Source organism: Onthophagus taurus, chromosome 6 (genome assembly GCF_036711975.1).
Source record: "Onthophagus taurus isolate NC chromosome 6, IU_Otau_3.0, whole genome shotgun sequence".
In the NCBI taxonomy this organism is placed as follows: Eukaryota; Metazoa; Arthropoda; class Insecta; order Coleoptera; family Scarabaeidae; genus Onthophagus; species Onthophagus taurus.
In genome coordinates, this window is record NC_091971.1 from 4,523,362 (window position 1) to 4,541,127 (window position 17,766).

A 17,766-nucleotide genomic window follows, 5' to 3' on the forward strand; every position below is an offset into this window, starting at 1 on the left:
AATCGCCTGGCTTTCGACACCGCACTTCGGTGTAGCAATAATAACAACGAAAGTCCCAGAATGCATTAATGAAAATCGTGACCCGTCCGAATGGGTCGGTTTGCTAACCTTTTTAAGGTTCGCTTTACCTTGACGTCTACGACGCCCACCATTAATCTAATGTTACTCAGGTGTCTGTTACATGATACAAGAAATCTTTATTGAACTTTTAATTTATATTTCGTTAAAAATAGATAAATATATCCTGTATATTATAGCGTTGATTATATTAATGACCAGCCATTAAGTCGTAGAAAAGAAAAACTTGCAGCCCGGTAGTAATAACGATAAAGTGCGGACAATTTGCGACAGGGAAAATACTTCAATATGCAAATGTGTTTCCGAGAATAATTGAGGCCCGCAATGTCGTCTCTCTCTCAACTCAACTTAACTCAAGCTATGCCTCGAGGATAACAGGCGAACGAAGTGTAAAAAAATGTTAAACTCGGACCGTAGGCGAATTATAAACCAGACGATGAAGACGACGCGCGTGAGCGAACCGTGAAGAGTTCTAGACGCGAAATTCTATGAAGACCTATTAAAATGAGCGTCTACAAGTCTTCTCCGCTAGACACACTTGTCGCAACACGTGCCTTTCTAATCCGTAACGAGTTTGGAATTTAGTGAGAAAACTTGTCGAGGCGAGAAAGGTCAAGCGCGAGTCTCCATTCTTTCGAACAAACGATTCGTCTCAGTTTTACGAAACGTTTATGACGGTATTAATCCGATTAATTCGATTGTGGACGATTAAATCCGACCGTAAACGTCCCCATGTTATTAAGGGTCCATCAACGGATTAGAAACTCGGTAAATCTGGATTCATTTGATACTTTGTTATGGCACAATGTTAGGGGAATTTATTAGGAACCTATTTTCTTAAATTAGTTGTCATCGACTTTTCTTCGATACGCCAGACCAGAACTCATTTTCTAATTCGCCCGGCGATAATTTCGTTCCTTCCCCCAAAACCGTAAAATCTTTACAACCGAGGCATACACAAGAGTTATTGCCCGAAATAATGGAAGAGTAACGGCTTAATTTGGCGCCGCTTGCATAATATAACTATTAAAGTCTCCGCAAAGACGCGAATGACAGCCTACGAAGGGGAGCGTAGAAAAACACAACCGATGAATCATGGTACCAGCAACTTTGTTGGCCTTTTTCCCCCTTTGGAAGAACTACTAAAACAACTTTGTATTCGGGGTAAAACGTTTTCTAATCTACACACAACTATAAATTAGAGGGTAAATTAAATTGGTTTAATTTATTGTTTTAATACGAGAAATTTCACCCTTTGACAGCCCTTATCAAAAGACTACAATTTAATTAATAACCTTCGACCTTTCAATTTATCTAATCGCCCCTATTCATTAAAGACTTTTTTTAATTCCTCATAGCAATTATCATTATAGTAATCATATGATAAAATAGATAAAGATGAATAAGATGAGGTTGACTTTTTTTATGAAAGAAATCTTGGTAATATAGATGTAAGAAAGATCGTATATAGATGGAGTTTCCGTCACCGGGTCGTATTTAATGGGCATCTGAAATAGGCAGGGTGGTATTTGAAGATCCTTGGATAAGCGTAGGGTTCGGCCGGGGAAATGGGCAACTTTGATGTTTAGTGCAAAAGCTATCGCCCTTATTGCAAAAGCTCTCTCGAATACGGACGCACACGTCCCGCTAAAATCCGATGAATGCCGAGACGACCGAAAGTTCTTGCGTTACGATCGAGCACTTGCTCAAACTCGCCATCGTTGAAAGACGGCTTTTGAGGCTAAAAGTTCGGTTCGATAGATAAAGAGTCCGCCTCGTCTTCCGGAATGCAAACACGAAGTCAGTAGACGTAACTTTAAAGAAAATCCAAAATTAATCGTAAAAAAGGAACATTAAAGAGGTACAGCCCGGGGAATTAATTGCCGCAACAGCTGGCTTCCGCAATTTCAAGTAACGCAAAAATGATTGGCCACGTACGTGTCGTAAATTCGACCGGTAATGGTTGTGTGTACCTCTTGCCTACTGGTAGGTCGTGTACCATTTACGAATTAAAAACCCAGCCTCGGGAATACAAAATTCCTTCTGTCGTCTCTCTGGGAAATACAAAACAGACGTGTGACCGGACCCGGTTCGTCATTAAGCTGAGCTGCGTGCTGATAATTAGAGGGGGAATGTTGGGAATTTTCCGGAAAAAGCTGCTGGCAGTTGTCAAAGCTACTCGATTCGTAGCGGGCTTTAAACGACACGTCAGTTTGAGCTTTGTAACAAGGGCGCCACGCGCCGTTGCTAAGAGGGGACAAATGCCCTAATAAAAAGCTTCACCCCCACGTAGTCGAAATGAATGTTACACCTTTCGGACAAACCTTACAAAGCCTAGTTAATTTCCCTCGTTATTGGGTTTTAATTGTTACCCTCAGCTTCATATTAAATTAGCTTATGTTTCAACTAATTTACATATCTTTACGATTTGGTAATTTGTTTTGAAATATTTTAAACGTTTTGAAATAAATTATTTATAATTTTTAAAAAACTTAACTCGACTGAAATTTAGTTTATGCCTAACTCATAGCAGAGAATCTATGGCTTCGCTTGACCCTTTGTGTCTCAAGAAGTCAAAACTTTTGAAACTTTATGGCAGAATTAAAACGCTATCAAAATACGCTCAGTAAAGGAAATGAAATTTATTTTAAATTGAAGCTTAAAGCTTTTTGTTTAAATCGATGTATAATAATCGTTGGGTTGAATTAGAAAAATATTGAGGAAAAGAGTATTGAGTTAAAACTAACATTTTCGTATAACCTAAAAATGTCAAAAAAAAAATGCTAATTTAAAAATTCCTGGAAGCCGTATTTATTGAAATTAAGGAATGAGACTTATTTTAAATTAAAGCTCAAAGCTTTCTCTTTAAACTGATGTATAATAATTGTTGGGTTGGATTGGAAAAATATTGAGAAAAAAAATTTTGAAATAAAACTTACATTTTCGTATAACCTAAAAGTGTCAAAAAAGATGGTAATTTAAAAATTCCTGAAAGCCGTATTTATTGAAATTAAGGAATGAGACTTATTTTAAATTAAAGCTCAAAGCTTTCTTTTTAAAATGATGTATAATAATTGTTGGGTTGGATTGGAAAAATATTGAGAAAAAAAATTTTGAAATAAAACTTACATTTTCGTATAACCTAAATGTGTCAAAAAAGATGCTAATTTAAAAATTCTTGGAAGCTGTGTTTATTGGAATTAAGGAATGAAACTTATTTTAAATTAAAGCTCAAAGCTTTCTCTTTAAAATGGTATATAATAATTGTTGGGTTGGATTGGAAAAATATTGAGAAAAAAATGTTGAAATAAAACTTACATTTTCGTATAACCTAAAAGTGTCAAAAAAGATGCTAATTTAAAAATTCCTGAAAGCCGTATTTATTGAAATTAAGGAATGAGACTTATTTTAAATTAAAGCTCAAAGCTTTCTTTTTAAAATGATGTATAATAATTGTTGGGTTGGATTGGAAAAATATTGAGAAAAAAAATTTTGAAATAAAACTTACATTTTCGTATAACCTAAAAGTGTCAAAAAAAAATGCTAATTTAAAAATTCCTGGAAGCTGTGTTTATTGAAGTTAAGGAATGAGACTTATTCTAAATTAAAGCTCAAAGCTTTCGCTTTAAAATGATGTATAATAATTGATAGGTTGGATTGGAAAAATATTAAGAAAAAAAATGTTGAAACAAAACTTACATTTTCGTATAACGTAAAAGTGTCAAAAAAGATGCTAATTTAAAAATTCCTGAAAGCCATATTTATTAAAATTAAGGAATGAGACTTATTTTAAATTAAAGCTCAAAGCTTTCTTTTTAAAATGATGTATAATAATTGATGGGTTGGATTGGAAAAATATTAAGAAAAAAAATGTTGAAACAAAACTTACATTTTCGTATAACCTAAAAGTATCAAAAAAGATGCTAATTTAAAAATTCCTGAAAGCCGTATTTATTGAAATTAAGGAATGAGACTAATTTTAAATTAAAGCTCAAAGCTTTCTTTTTAAAATGATGTATAATAATTCTTGGGTTGGATTGGAATAATATTGAGGAAAAAAATGTTGAAATAAAACTTACATTTTCGTATTACCTAAAAGTGTCAAAAAAGATGCTAATTTAAAAATTCTTGGAAGCTGTGTTTATTGGAATTAAGGAATGAAACTTATTTTAAATTAAAGCTCAAAGCTTTCTCTTTAAAATGGTATATAATAATTGTTGGGTTGGATTGGAAAAATATTGAGAAAAAAAATGTTGAAACAAAACTTACATTTTCGTATAACCTAAAAGTGTCAAAAACGATGCTAATTTAAAAATTCCTGAAAGCCGTATTTATTGAAATTAAGGAATGAGACTTATTTTAAATTAAAGCTCAAAGCTTTCTTTTTAAAATGATGTATAATAAATGTTGGGTTGGATTGGAAAAATATTGAGAAAAAAAATTTTGAAATAAAACTTACATTTTCGTATAACCTAAAAGTGTCAAAAAAAAATGCTAATTTAAAAATTCCTGGAAGCTGTGTTTATTGAAATTAAGGAATGAGACTTATTTTAAATTAAAGCTCAAAGCTTTCTCTTTAAAATGATGTATAATAATTGATGGGTTGGATTGGAAAAATATTAAGAAAAAAAATGTTGAAACAAAACTTACATTTTCGTATAACCTAAAAGTGTCAAAAAAGCTGCTAATTTAATAAATCCTGGAAGCTGTGTTTATTGAAATTAAGGAATGAGACTTATTTTAAATTAAAGCTCAAAGCTTTCTTTTTAAAATAATTTAAAATGAGTGTTTAAAACTACCGGTACTTAAAGTACCGTCGGGACACAAAGGGTTAATTAAATCTGACTAAGGATTCGAGTCGAGGCTCTGTAGTTAATATCATATCAACTCAGAATTAATCAGCACACAACAACGCATCGCCCGCAAGCGATCTCGGATGAAGCCTAATTTCTGCCTAATTTATGGCAGAGACTCTATGACTTCGCCTGATTAAGCCGAGGTCGCTTAGAGGCGAGGTTCTACAATTAATATCACACCAACCTAGAATTGATCAGCACACGCAGCGCCTCGCCCGCAAGCGACCTCGCCTAAGGTTAGATTTATGCCTAACTTGTGGCAGAGAATCTATAACAACGGTAATATTAAATGGCGCCAAAAACGAAATTAATATTGAAGACAAATTTGCAACAAACCTCTTTCCAATGGTCGCTTGTCAAAAAACCATGCATATCAACTAATTATTTTCTGTGTTATGTGTGTTAGTCGCACGGTTAGCATTAGATATTTCTATGTCGCATATTTTTATTGAACTAACACTAGACTTCGAGTGGTTCAGAGTGTCTAGTGTTAGCTGTAGTTTTAGTTCAATGAAAAATATACAACAATCTAACGCTAAATAACAACTAAATGAAGAACTAACACTAGCATTAGAACTAACACTAGACCTAGAACTAGAAACATCCGGGTTTCGCCGTGTATCTTTTAAAAGGGCTTTAGATCTAGTGTTAATTCTACTATTCTACCAATAAAAATATATAAAAATTTAATTCTGAATAACAATTAAACCTAGAAGTAGAAACATTTGGGTTTAGCCGTGCGTCTGAAGACCGTTATATCGAGATTTTACTGTACTCTCTTATATTAAACGAAATGATTTTGTTGTTTTGCATAGAACATCTTTTAGAGTCTGGCTTCCCTTATCTTTGTATATAGTTGGGGAGGTTGTGTGGCGCCACTTTATCAGATTCATCTCAAAGATAGTTCTGGAAATTACTGCCCGAACAGACTTCGTCCGAGCAAAACGGCCAGTTTAACCACGGCATCACGTAAAGCCGCGTTTACAGTACCTTTTACGAGAGAGCTCTTACATTTTTTATGGATGTCTGGACGAAAGTGTATAATTACACGTTAGCCTACAACGACTGGACGAGGTTACTATGTAACTATAAAGTTAATATGAACGAAAAAAATATATATATGTTTCTTTTACTACGATGACAAATGTTACAAAGTGTTCCCTTTTTTTATTGTAGTTCTTTATGGTCTATTTTTATGAATTTATGAGTCTTAATAATCGGAATTGTTGGGGGACAAATTGTATGCAAAACGTTTACCACTAGAGACGCGTGCATTTTTCATATTGCTAAGCAAGTTTTTGCGAGGTCCTCATTCACGCAGCAGCGCTGCCGCCATCACCAGCAGGGTAATAACTTCATAAGCCGCCCCCGCATATTGCGCAGCGCCGCAAAAATTTATCAAAAAGAAATTTGCATAGTCGGCCTTGTCGGCGGAGAATTTAAATTTAGCGCCCGGTGCTGTTTTGGGACCGCACTCTTCTTATTATTAACCGTAGCGCACAACTTTAGTGGGATATTAAAAATTTCATCGCTCTTCTACGCAATATCGTAGTCGTCGCTTACGCTAAACACAACACTTATAATATTTATTGCAAAAGAAATAAATACGATAAATAAGATTTTTTTTTGCTAATGTAATATTGATGTTACGTTTTGTCGGATGATAAACGTAAGTTGAAAATCGTTATTTAAACGCCGACGACTTCAAATAAATCTTGTCACCATCATCTCGAGCATACTAAACGGATCTTCGAGGCTTTTATATTTTGGCTAACAACCAAGAGGGTGGCAATTTCGCTTCTAATTCCCCTAAACGTCACTTTTCCCGTGACGAATTCCACCGTTTCCTTTTCAGTAACACCCTCTCGGGTACGTTTTAATATTAAACTTTGTGGTACGTATCATTAGTCTTAAACGTGGTTCATATTAATCACATTTAAACGCAAACTAACTAGGTATTTACATTTTCAATAGCAAATCAAAATAATATAGGTATAATATGAATGATCAAAAAACAAATTATACTCTGGTGATGACTTTTTTAAATGTTTTCTCTAAACTAGTTTCGGACACAAGCCCTTCCTCAGTAGAATTAGAACCTATAAATTAACAAACAAAACATATTATAATTAAGTTACAAGTTTGTATGATTAAAAATAAAGTTTTAAGTATTGTTTAATAAAATTGGATATATGGACTTACGTCAAGTAGTAAACTTGTAAGTTACATTTAAACACAAATTTGTACAATTTGATTTGTCTCTTTCCGTGTATGGATACCTCAATTATACGCATTACCAAAAATCCATAAGAACAATTTTCCCATTAGACCCATAACACGCTCAATCAATTCAAGTACTCATAAACTTTCGAAACAATATTAAATTTTTTCAATAAGAATGTAAATTTTATACCTAAATACACCATCAAAAACAGAAATCATTTACCTGATTTCATTGAAAATTTATGTCTTCCAAGCTCCTTCAAAATGATATCATTTGATATAACTAATCTTTACACAAATATTTTTATTTTTGGAAACATTAGAACTCTTGGAAAACATAATCAAAAAAGAAGCAGAAACTTTACAAAAACTATTCAAATTATGCTTAGATCAAAATTTCTGTGTATTTAACGATAAATATTACCAATTTGAAGATGTTCTACCTATTATAGGTCAAATTCTGGACATCTCCTATTTAACAACCACGATTTTGATGAAAAGAAATATGTTAAGTTATTACATAAACTACAAAAAAATAACCTTATGAGAAATAATCGAATCATACGAGATCAATAGATTCATAAAGAATAATCCGGAAGTCATTAACCTTAATGAAGAAATCATGACGCTACGAAGACCTATTTGAGAAATAATAGAAATATATTATAACTTAATTATAATATGTTTTGTTTGTTAATTTTGTAGGTTCTAATTCTACTGAGGAAGGGCTTGTGTCCTAAACTAGTTTATAGAAATCAACATTTAAAAAAGTCATCACCAGAGTATAATTTGTTTTTTGATCTTTCATATTATAATCAAAAAGGGTGAAATGGATAAAAAACCTAATCTTAACAATATACAGTGTGTCCCCGGATAGGTGAAACGACTCTTATAAAATGTAAAATTTTTTTGATATTAATTGTAATCTTTTGGGGTTCAGCCCTGCTTGGTTAAAGACTAATTTTGAACATATTTTGAAATTTTTAAAAACAAGCGGAAACTTCTTGTGTATCAGGTAATAGTATATTAAAAAACAAGTTTCGTAAGACACGCTTGAAATGCACGAATTCAAGTTGAAAAACGAGTGGCGAAGCCACGAGTTTTTTAATGAATGAGTGCTTTAAGTCTTATGAAACGTGTTTTTTATGCTATTTTTTGTAATTCGCGTTTTTATACTTTTTTTTAACAAAAATAAAGTAAATTTTGGCAATGTAGGGAAATAGGTATGTAGCAGTTGGTAACACCGGAACACTTGAAAATAGAAACTTTGAATTGACAATTAGAAACTGTCAAAACACAAAATATATTCACCTGAAAAAAAATGTTTCATGTACACCTCCCAAAATAAGAGAATTGCTTAGTGTTCGATGTCCTCATCATTGTGGACCTTGTATTCGATGCTAACTTTGATTATATATAATATGGATTGAACCAACGAGAGAGATAGCTTGCGCAAGGTGATCGAACCGAGATAGACATAGAAGCGTACTGCCATATAATGGGTGTACTGATAGAAGTGAGATAGATATAGAAGCGTACTGACATATAATATATCTATCTTTGTTACACTTTCACATTATCGCTTTCCATCTGCGTCTATTCACCTTGAGCAACATTTTTGTTAGTAGATATATTCAGTTAGCTCAATCCATATTATATATAATCAAAGGATGCTAAGAACATGTTTAAACATCCATAGACAAAAATTGTCACATTGACAACTAGAAAAATTAATGACCCTATGTCACCAACTTGAACTGGTTCCATAAAATGTTACTAAAATCTCATTACAGCATCGGATGCTGTAAAGAGTCTCATTGTCATTGAGTACTGTTATAGCTTCCATTACCGTAGCGAATTACAAAATAGTATATTAAAAAACAAGTTTCGTAAGACACGCTTGAAATGCACGAATTCAAGTTGAAAAACGAGTGGCGAAGCCACGAGTTTTTTAATGAATGAGTGCTTTAAGTCTTATGAAACGTGTTTTTTATGCTATTTTTTGTAATTCGCGTTTCTATCCTTTTTTTTCTCAAAAATAAAGTAAATTTTGGCAATGTAGGGAAATAGGTATGTAGCAGTTGGTAACACCGGAACACTTGAAAATAGAAACTTTGAATTGACAATTAGAAACTGTCAAAACACAAAATATATTCTATGAATTTGTTTATCCATATCACCGTTGTAGAATTAAGGTAAATATTAATTAAAATTATATACTATGGTGATTATTTATATATTTGTCTTACTAGTTTCGGTTACATTACCGTCTTCAGAGACCTGTTAACTAGTTTCTATAAACGTTGGGAAGTGAATGTTTGCTTATCATTATATCTATTCATGCACTAAACTACAACTATCTATCACAAAAACTAATATTAATAAATAAACTCGCCAATTATTATATGTGTGACAAGTTGGGCAAATGAGTTATTTCTAGGTTTCTAGGTCTAACCTAGAAATAACTCATTTAATTTAATATTTACCTTAACAAAATATATTCACCTGAAAAAAATGTTTGATGTACACCTCCCAAAATAAGAGAAATTGCTCCGAGTCCATGTCCTCATCATTGTGGACCTTGTATTTGATGCTAAGAACGTGTTTAAACATCCATAGACAAAAATTGTCACATTAACAACTAGAAAAATTAATGACCCAATGTCACCAACTTGAACTGGTTCCATAAAATGTTACTAAAATCTCATTACAGCATCGGATGCTGTAAAGAGTCTCATTACAGCACCCGTTTGAGTATTGTTATAGCTTCCATTACCGTAGCGAATTACAAAAAGTACCTTTTCTGTTTAGAGTATGGTAAAATGTTACTCAGAAATATTATTTAGCCATATGCAAATTTTCGGAATCATCCGCCTACTGTGATTACGATTTTTTGTTTTGAGATTTAGATTATTCGGAAAAAATAAATAAACCGTTCTTAAAATGTTCACAAAAAATTAAGTGTTCGCCCACAAAGAAAACAGTTAATTATAGCTAACAGTTAATCAGTTTCATCATAATTTTTTTTTCTTAGAGTGAATACTTCCTGCTGTAAGAAATCTTTTGATTAAACGCCAACAAGTACTTCTTTTAATTCCAGTATTTGGACATTTTTCACTAAATAAAGCACATTTATCGGGTATCCCCCGGTTCCATAACACTGAATCACGTAAACTTTTTCCTCTAATGTTAACATTGTATTTGAAAAACGCTTTAAATTTACTAAATTACAGTTTGACTGATTAACAGTGACAGGAAAGCAATTTTGTTTTTCCATGGCAGTCTTTGTTCAAAATAAAATTGTTTTTGACATCAATCCGAAAATTTGCATATGGCCAAAACTTCTTAGTAACACTTTCACGTACTCTAAACAGAAAAGGAACTTTACCTGCCACAAAAAGAGTTTTTCTTTTACTGTCAAGGCTCTTTCATCAAGCAGGGCTAAACCCCAAAAAATGACAATTAATATTGAAAAAAAATTACCTTTTATAAGAGTCGTTTCACCTATCCGGGGACACACTGCAGGTATGTCATAAATCACTTGTTTTAAGAAAGAAAGGAAAAATTTCAAAATCAAGCATACAGATTTGAGTTAAAAAAATCATATCAACGATTATCCTAAAACATAAACACTATTTATTACAAGTGCAATACTAGTAGCGTTTCAAACGTGTGTCAAATGTCGATCATAGGCGGTGCTGCAGTTGCCGTTAGTTGACTTGAGGCGTCATAGAGGCTCCACGGCGCCGTTACTAATTCAAATGATTTCCATAACTGCATGGGCCGCGGGCGCGGAAGCTATTATGGCCGGGAAATCAATACCGAAGCGTTCGGCCGGGACTTTGGACGGGGGAGCCCCCGAAGCCTAAAGTCATACCGACATAACTCCGGATTACCACCGACATTTGCCAGTCGCTTATGACACCCAGAAATGTTAATATTGACTGTCGCGAGAGGGCGCGTTAATCCCACGCGACTTCTGCGCCCCCTATCGATACCATGTCCCCTGTTGACCAATCTGTGAATTAATTCTCGTGGCCCCCCTCGTGACGGTTTTTCGCACTGTGTTGACTGCACGTGACAACTTCACCAACCGTATTTATGATTTTGATTTTGATGAGCAATTATTTTAGTTCTAATTTCTTTCTTCATTACAAGTTTTATTATAGTAGAACATTAAAATTGAATTGAAATTAAATTGAACATTAAAAAGTGCTATAAAACATCAAGATTTATTTCGTAAACGTCTAAATTATTGAAAGTTTTACGATGAGGTTTTAATTGCAGATCTCAATTAAGTTAGATGATTATTGGAGAATTGGTACAATTAAAGCGTCCATGTGAACACACAATTTCACACGAACTGTTCTTTGATTGCCCTAAATTTCTTTTACATTGAAACAACCCACACTTAGTCCCCATGAGATTCAAAGGGGGTTTTAGTCTTTAAAGTGATGCTCAAAAGACGTTTCCATTCATTGAATTGTTTTACATAAAAGACCGCTGTTCTAGAAACTGTTCTTTTTGAGGTGGATGAGCGCCTCCGCTATGGCAATTTGCGTAACAAGGCTTTAATTTTCTACTAAAGCGGTATTTCAAACGTCAGAAAATCGAGTTAGCTACTGCCCTTTAGTTTACACAGACGTCTTCAATTATAAATGCACCCCGCTCGTCCTGGGAGATCCTGCAAAGACCTTCCCCATCCTGTAACTAACTTCCTTCAGGCGACGAGCATTTTCCTCCCAACAACTTATGGCCGTTCTTAACTTGTAACTTCTTCTAGGGGTAGCGAGAAAGGAAGTTACGCAAAACTTTTTTTTAACACCCGACTTATTTTTTTTATTTTCTCATTTTTCATAGTTGGCCAACTTTACCGCCGATATTTACCAATAACTTCTCTACTCAACGATATTTTCCGAGAGTAATCCGGGAATCAATGAACTGCCGTAAGCCGGTGGAAAACGGGAAAATGCGCCCATATTACCATAATCATTGGACAGAGGGCTTATTAATATTTATCGATCCCATTTGCGGAAATATCAGGGTTTTAATGGGTTTGCCTCGAAATTGAAGTTGGTATTGACTTTTAGCCGGTTAAGCGTTTATTGCAAAACTTTTTTAAGTATTTAATTTAGCACAAAAATATTATAATTAACGTAATCTTTTCTTTAGATCTTTCCAGTTACTTTCTTATTGTTAGTAGACACATAAAGCAACGTAAAAGTAATCGCCTAAAGTCAATAAATACGCCATTATACTGGTTTTATTAGACGTGTAAATTTACGATAGTTGGTGCCGTTTCGTGGCATAAAACCGCCCTAATATATTTATCCGGTACACTATTAATAGCGGGTGCTGAACAAACCGTCGAGACCGCGGACAGGTCAGTGACAAGAACCGCCTTTCTTCGAACCACCTATATTCTGTATAAGTTGTCTAAGTAAATGTACTAAAGAATGAAAGAGGAGGAAATGTGAAAGAGAAAGACGAATGTATGTATAGACACATGAGGGAACATGTGTGTGTGTGTAAACCTACACATATGTCGTATCGTGGAGTAGTGCACAATATGTAATTAGCGTGGTTATTGCGTCGGGACGCCAGACTAAAAGACATTGGTGAATGTCGCCGGTGAAATCTTTGCCCGTCACTCTGACCTGGTGACGTGTAATAAGCCACGGAGGGAATTTTTATTAACGTTTCGTAAGGAGATATACGGGTCTTTTGATGTCGTTGCGTTTGACGACGACGACGACAACCACGACCCGGGAGCTTTTGATTAACGTTTTCTACAGAAAGGAGAAAAACGGTTTTTGTTATTCATCACTTCTTATACATCTTTATTTTAAAATTTTCTCGCTACCTTTTAGAAAAATATTTATATTGCATAATCAAATTACAAAGTGCCAATTATAACATCAAAAGGAAAATGTAGCAGTACTTCATATTTCTCGTTTTCTTCATAGTTAAAAGTACAAGCTTTTATTTTTATTAAATTTTCCTATAGTTTCAAAGTCGATAGTTCATGTTTCATCCTTTTAGGTGACTAACACAAAAGAAAATAATTGATTGAGAGGTAAATTTGCCTCCCTGATACCATCTCAAGCTATTGCTTCAAAAACAAATATTTACATAAATATATAGATTCATAACAAATATAGACATCAAGACAAACGGATCAATTTAGCGCAATAAGCGATATCTTCCAAGAGACCAACTAACAGTGTATATCTAATTTTAAATAAATAAATTATGGCTACCAAAAAAAGTAATACTAAATAACGTGCTAATACAAATATGACAGTCAGTAACTACAAGGAAGGAAATAGACACAAAAAAAGTGCAGTAAAAGATAGATAAAAGGCAGACTAGAGAAGAAAACAAACACATATAGATCAAGAAAAAGATAGTTGAAGAGATAGCAGATGGCATTTTTAAAACTTATTAAATTAGCTGCATTGCGAACAACGGCAGGCAAATCGTTCCATAACGCAATCGACTGTATTTGAAAAGATTTGTGATAGATTTCAGTACTAATGGAAACATGGGTGTAGAGTCCGACATTGATCGAGTGGGCAAGTCATGTGATGCTAAAAAGTGAAAGGCATCACATAAATAAGCAGGAGTGCGGGTATGGACAATTTTGTACAACATAGTAAGCATACAAAATAATCTACGACTCTGGCAAGTCATCATCTACGGGTTGTTACGATATGGAGTAATGTACTGAAACTTTCCTAAATCAAAAATGTATTATACAATTGTTCTGAAGTCTTTCCAATTTGAAGGGCTGCGGACAGATCGGGATACGCAACATCAGCATAATCAATGTGTGGGAAAATTAGAGAATAACAAAGACTACGACGTACAACAGGAGGAAGGTAGCGAAGTACAGAGAAAACGAATCCATTACCACACCACGATTTTTGACCGTATTAGAAAACGGAATAACGGTGTCGCCAAGCCTCAGTTGAAGGGTAGTTAAGAAATTAAATTGTGCCAGGAAGGGACGAGTACCAAATGGATTCAGGTTAAGTCCATGACGTCTAGACCAGTCAAGCACGCTAGAGAGATCGTTGTTAAGATGCAACAAAACATCTGGGAGGTTGTTAACAGTTGACGAAATATAAAGTTGAAGTTCATCTGCATACAAATGATAGTTACACGAGATATCATCACTAATACTATTTATGAAAATTGAGAAGAGCAAAGGACCCAGCACACTGCCCTGGGAAACTCCACATTTGATGTCAACAGGAGAAGAGAGTACAGATTCCACGCGGACACGTAAAGCACTTTCTGCAATATCATCCTATAAACCCCTTAATATCGTTATTTAATTAGACCTCAGTCGAGGTTGCACTGTAGAGCCTCGCTCGCAGACCATAGCGCTTTGAAGTTTTCGACATTGGAATTTATTTAAAAAAAGAGATAGAGACATGTAAGCTACTTTTTTTGTAACTGTTATAGTTTCCGAGATAGCCTATTCGGACATCGAATTTGAACCACTCTGTATAGTAAAAACTCGATATAACAGTCTTCAGACGCACGGCTAAACCAGAATGTTTCTACGTCTAATGTCAGTTTTAGTGACAGTGCTAGTGTAAAACTGGAACTAACACTATACTTAGAACTAGAATCATTTGGGTTTAGCCGTCTTTAGAGACGTGCGGCTAAACCCAAATGATTCTAGTTCTAGGTATAGTGTTAGTTTTACATAGTAACAGTGCTAGTGTAAAACTACAACTAATACTAGATCTAGAACTAGAATCATTCGGTTTTAGCCGTCTTATGAGACACACGGCTAAACCCGAATGATTCTAGTTCTAGATCTAGTGTTAGTTCATTAATTATTATTCAGCATTAGATTAGATAGTCTTCAGACTCATGGCTAAACCCGAATGTTTCTAGTTCTAGATCAAATGTTTGTTCTAGTTTTAATTGTTATTCAGCATTAAATTTTTGAGTCTTCTTATTATACGAAAAGTAGAACTAACACTAAACTTAGAACTAGAAAGTATCGGGTTTAGCCATACATCTTCAGAGTCTTTAAAGTGAAAATTAAAAAAATTTTCAATTAACCTCCTTTTGGCTATAACGGACACTCCTTTCGTCCATATTATTATTTTGGTTATACCGAGGTTTGACTGTATTTGAAAAGGTGGGGGTGTTTAAAAGTATGTATTTTTTACCTATACGAAGAAGAACCCTGTAATCGTATTCCATAACTATTCACCCTTGTCACATATGGAAATGCCGTACGGTTTTCGGGTGGCTCCCCAAATCACAAAGGATCCTATACTCCCTTTATGTCCTCGGGGGACTTTTTATTTAAATCTCGCGAAATTCCGACTCGCGCGCCCCTTCAACGAATGAAGGGAGCACCTGAATAATACACGGTATTTGAATATTTAACGTCTTTAAGCTTAATATTACTTCGCGCTCAGGGCTGAAAAGGGGGCTAAAATACGCGCCGCGTTTTAACTATATCACTGGATCTATGTGAATGAATTAATATTAGAAAGCGAGTTAAGTTAGTCGCAAAAGGAGTTGACTTTGTAATGGAAACTTGAATGCATTTCTTGATTGAATCCACTTGATTTATGAATAAGTCATTAAAATCATACTGTGTATAAAGTAAATATACAAAGTAAGGATACAACAAAGAGTAACCTTATAACCCTTCTATGTAATATCGTTTGGGTGACCACTGGCCCCAACTCGACTGATCCCACCGTAATTACATTTACAGGCGAATTGAATATTTAATTGTCCATTAGCCGTATCCCCATCACCCAGGCTAACTGCACCGAAACAGATCACGTTTCAGGCCGTAATAACGTGGCCTCCCTCGGCTGAAATTCGTGTTTCAGAGTTAGGCAGCAGCATCTAACGATTACAGAAGCATCCTGAAGAACCGCACGGTCCGGCATCGTCGGTGTCACGTTGCTCACGCAATTACGCTTTAAATTAACCTTAAACACGTACCGGACCTAATCGTAACGGAAACGTCTGTGTCTGTATATTTAATCAGCACAGATAACGGAGGATTTTGGGTTAATGACTCTCTTACCTTCTCGCACGCTGTTCAATTGTGTGGTAGGGCAAAGTTCCGATGTGCATGGTCCGGTTTGGGTGTCTTTTCCGAGACATGATCTTGGTGGTCCTGTTAAACATTGACGTCTTCTTGTACGGGTGCAATCCGGGGTGCATTCTGACCAATCCGACCATTGAGACCATTTTGGTTCTAAATAAATAAAAATGAATTAAGATTAATTTTGATGATTCATTGGAAGACTTTTTGAAGGCTCGCGATTTTAATCTTACCATACGACAGATCAACGTCGTTAAATTCATTAGGAGCGTCCACGACCACTTCTTCTAGCAAGTACGTAAGCATTGCGGGGTAGAAAGCTTGTTAACATTGACGAACACTACATTCAAGAAAGCTCAATTTTTTTTTGATTTTTTTTTATTTATTTAGTTTGAGCTTTCTTCAATTGTATAAACCAACTACTGTAATGCGCGGATTTTAAAACTAAAGCGACAAGAAGGTTGTTTTGGACGGGAGGCGACAGGGCTGGAAAATTAGACGGGTTTTCGTATGGGGGGCGACCCCAGATTGGAACCGTCACTTTACCTGGGGGACAGGGCTGGCATTCCTTGTTCCTCTGGATCTCCGGCCCAATGCAATTACTGCCTCCGTTGCTCGGTGTCGGCTGCGTGCACGTTCTTGTCCTCATTTTTCCTTTAGGCAGGCTCGCTCCGGGACAGCTACACTCCTTCCAGGGCGACCAAGCCGACCACCCACCGTTCACTGCAAACGAAAGACGCCCATTAGCACATGCGGTCCTCGTTAGCACCAGTTTCAGTACGAATGACCTCAGACGACAACATAACTTTTTTGTAAAGATTATATTAATGACAAAAATATCGCAATAAAATTATTACTACCGTTCATCGAACAGATCCTCCCACAAATACGCGCAAAATTTGAATAGACTTTTTTTATTGGTAAGCCTGGTTTACAAAGGTCAACCAAAAACAGCTCTCTTTCTTATTCTTATCCTTGTCGTTTACGTTTATTTTCTTTCTTTGTATGTATGTGTGAAACTGTTCAACTAATATTATCAACTAGATTAACTTATTAAATAGATTACGAATACATCAAAATTAAAATTGACATTAACACCATGAAGTTGTCAACCTTTGAACCTTTGGTTTGAAATGTCAACCTCAATTTTGACGTCTTTGTAATCGTTATTAAAAATCCTTTGAAATGAGTACCAACACGACCCATTTCATTTCAATATTAATGAAGTTGTGGTCAATTTCCGGTTTCAAATGTCAACGTCAATTTTGACATATTCGTAATTTTATCAAAATGTCTTAAAATAAATATAATTTTTCATAAAAAACGAAAATATAAGAAAAAATCTTAATAATTAAGGTTGGTATTAATATTTAAAAATTATGTTGCTAACTTCATATTTCATTGTTGCCAACTTCAGGTTTAATATTTTTTATTCTAACTTTTTTTGTTTTTTGAGATAAATGCGTCATGTTTGGACTCATTTGAAAGGTAATTAATAAGGATAATAAAAAAATC

At 34.7% G+C, this 17,766-nt stretch overlaps 1 protein-coding gene across 4 annotated transcripts in view; it reads right to left on the reverse strand.

Moving 5' to 3' along the window:
• The window catches only part of LOC111414292 (netrin receptor UNC5C), a 130,869-nt gene that overhangs the window by 27,618 nt on the left and 85,485 nt on the right, over window positions 1-17,766 (reverse strand). For 2 of the 4 annotated variants that reach the window (XM_023045600.2, XM_071197030.1), the window contains 3 exons: window positions 16,798-16,974; window positions 16,485-16,538; window positions 16,231-16,404 (listed from right to left, as the gene is read on the reverse strand). In XM_023045600.2, the coding sequence (XP_022901368.2) occupies window positions 16,231-16,404; window positions 16,485-16,538; window positions 16,798-16,974 (405 nt within the window). The remainder of the gene's footprint in view (window positions 1-16,230; window positions 16,405-16,484; window positions 16,539-16,797; window positions 16,975-17,766) is intronic. The other 2 variants (XM_023045601.2, XM_023045602.2) reach the window with 2 other exon arrangements.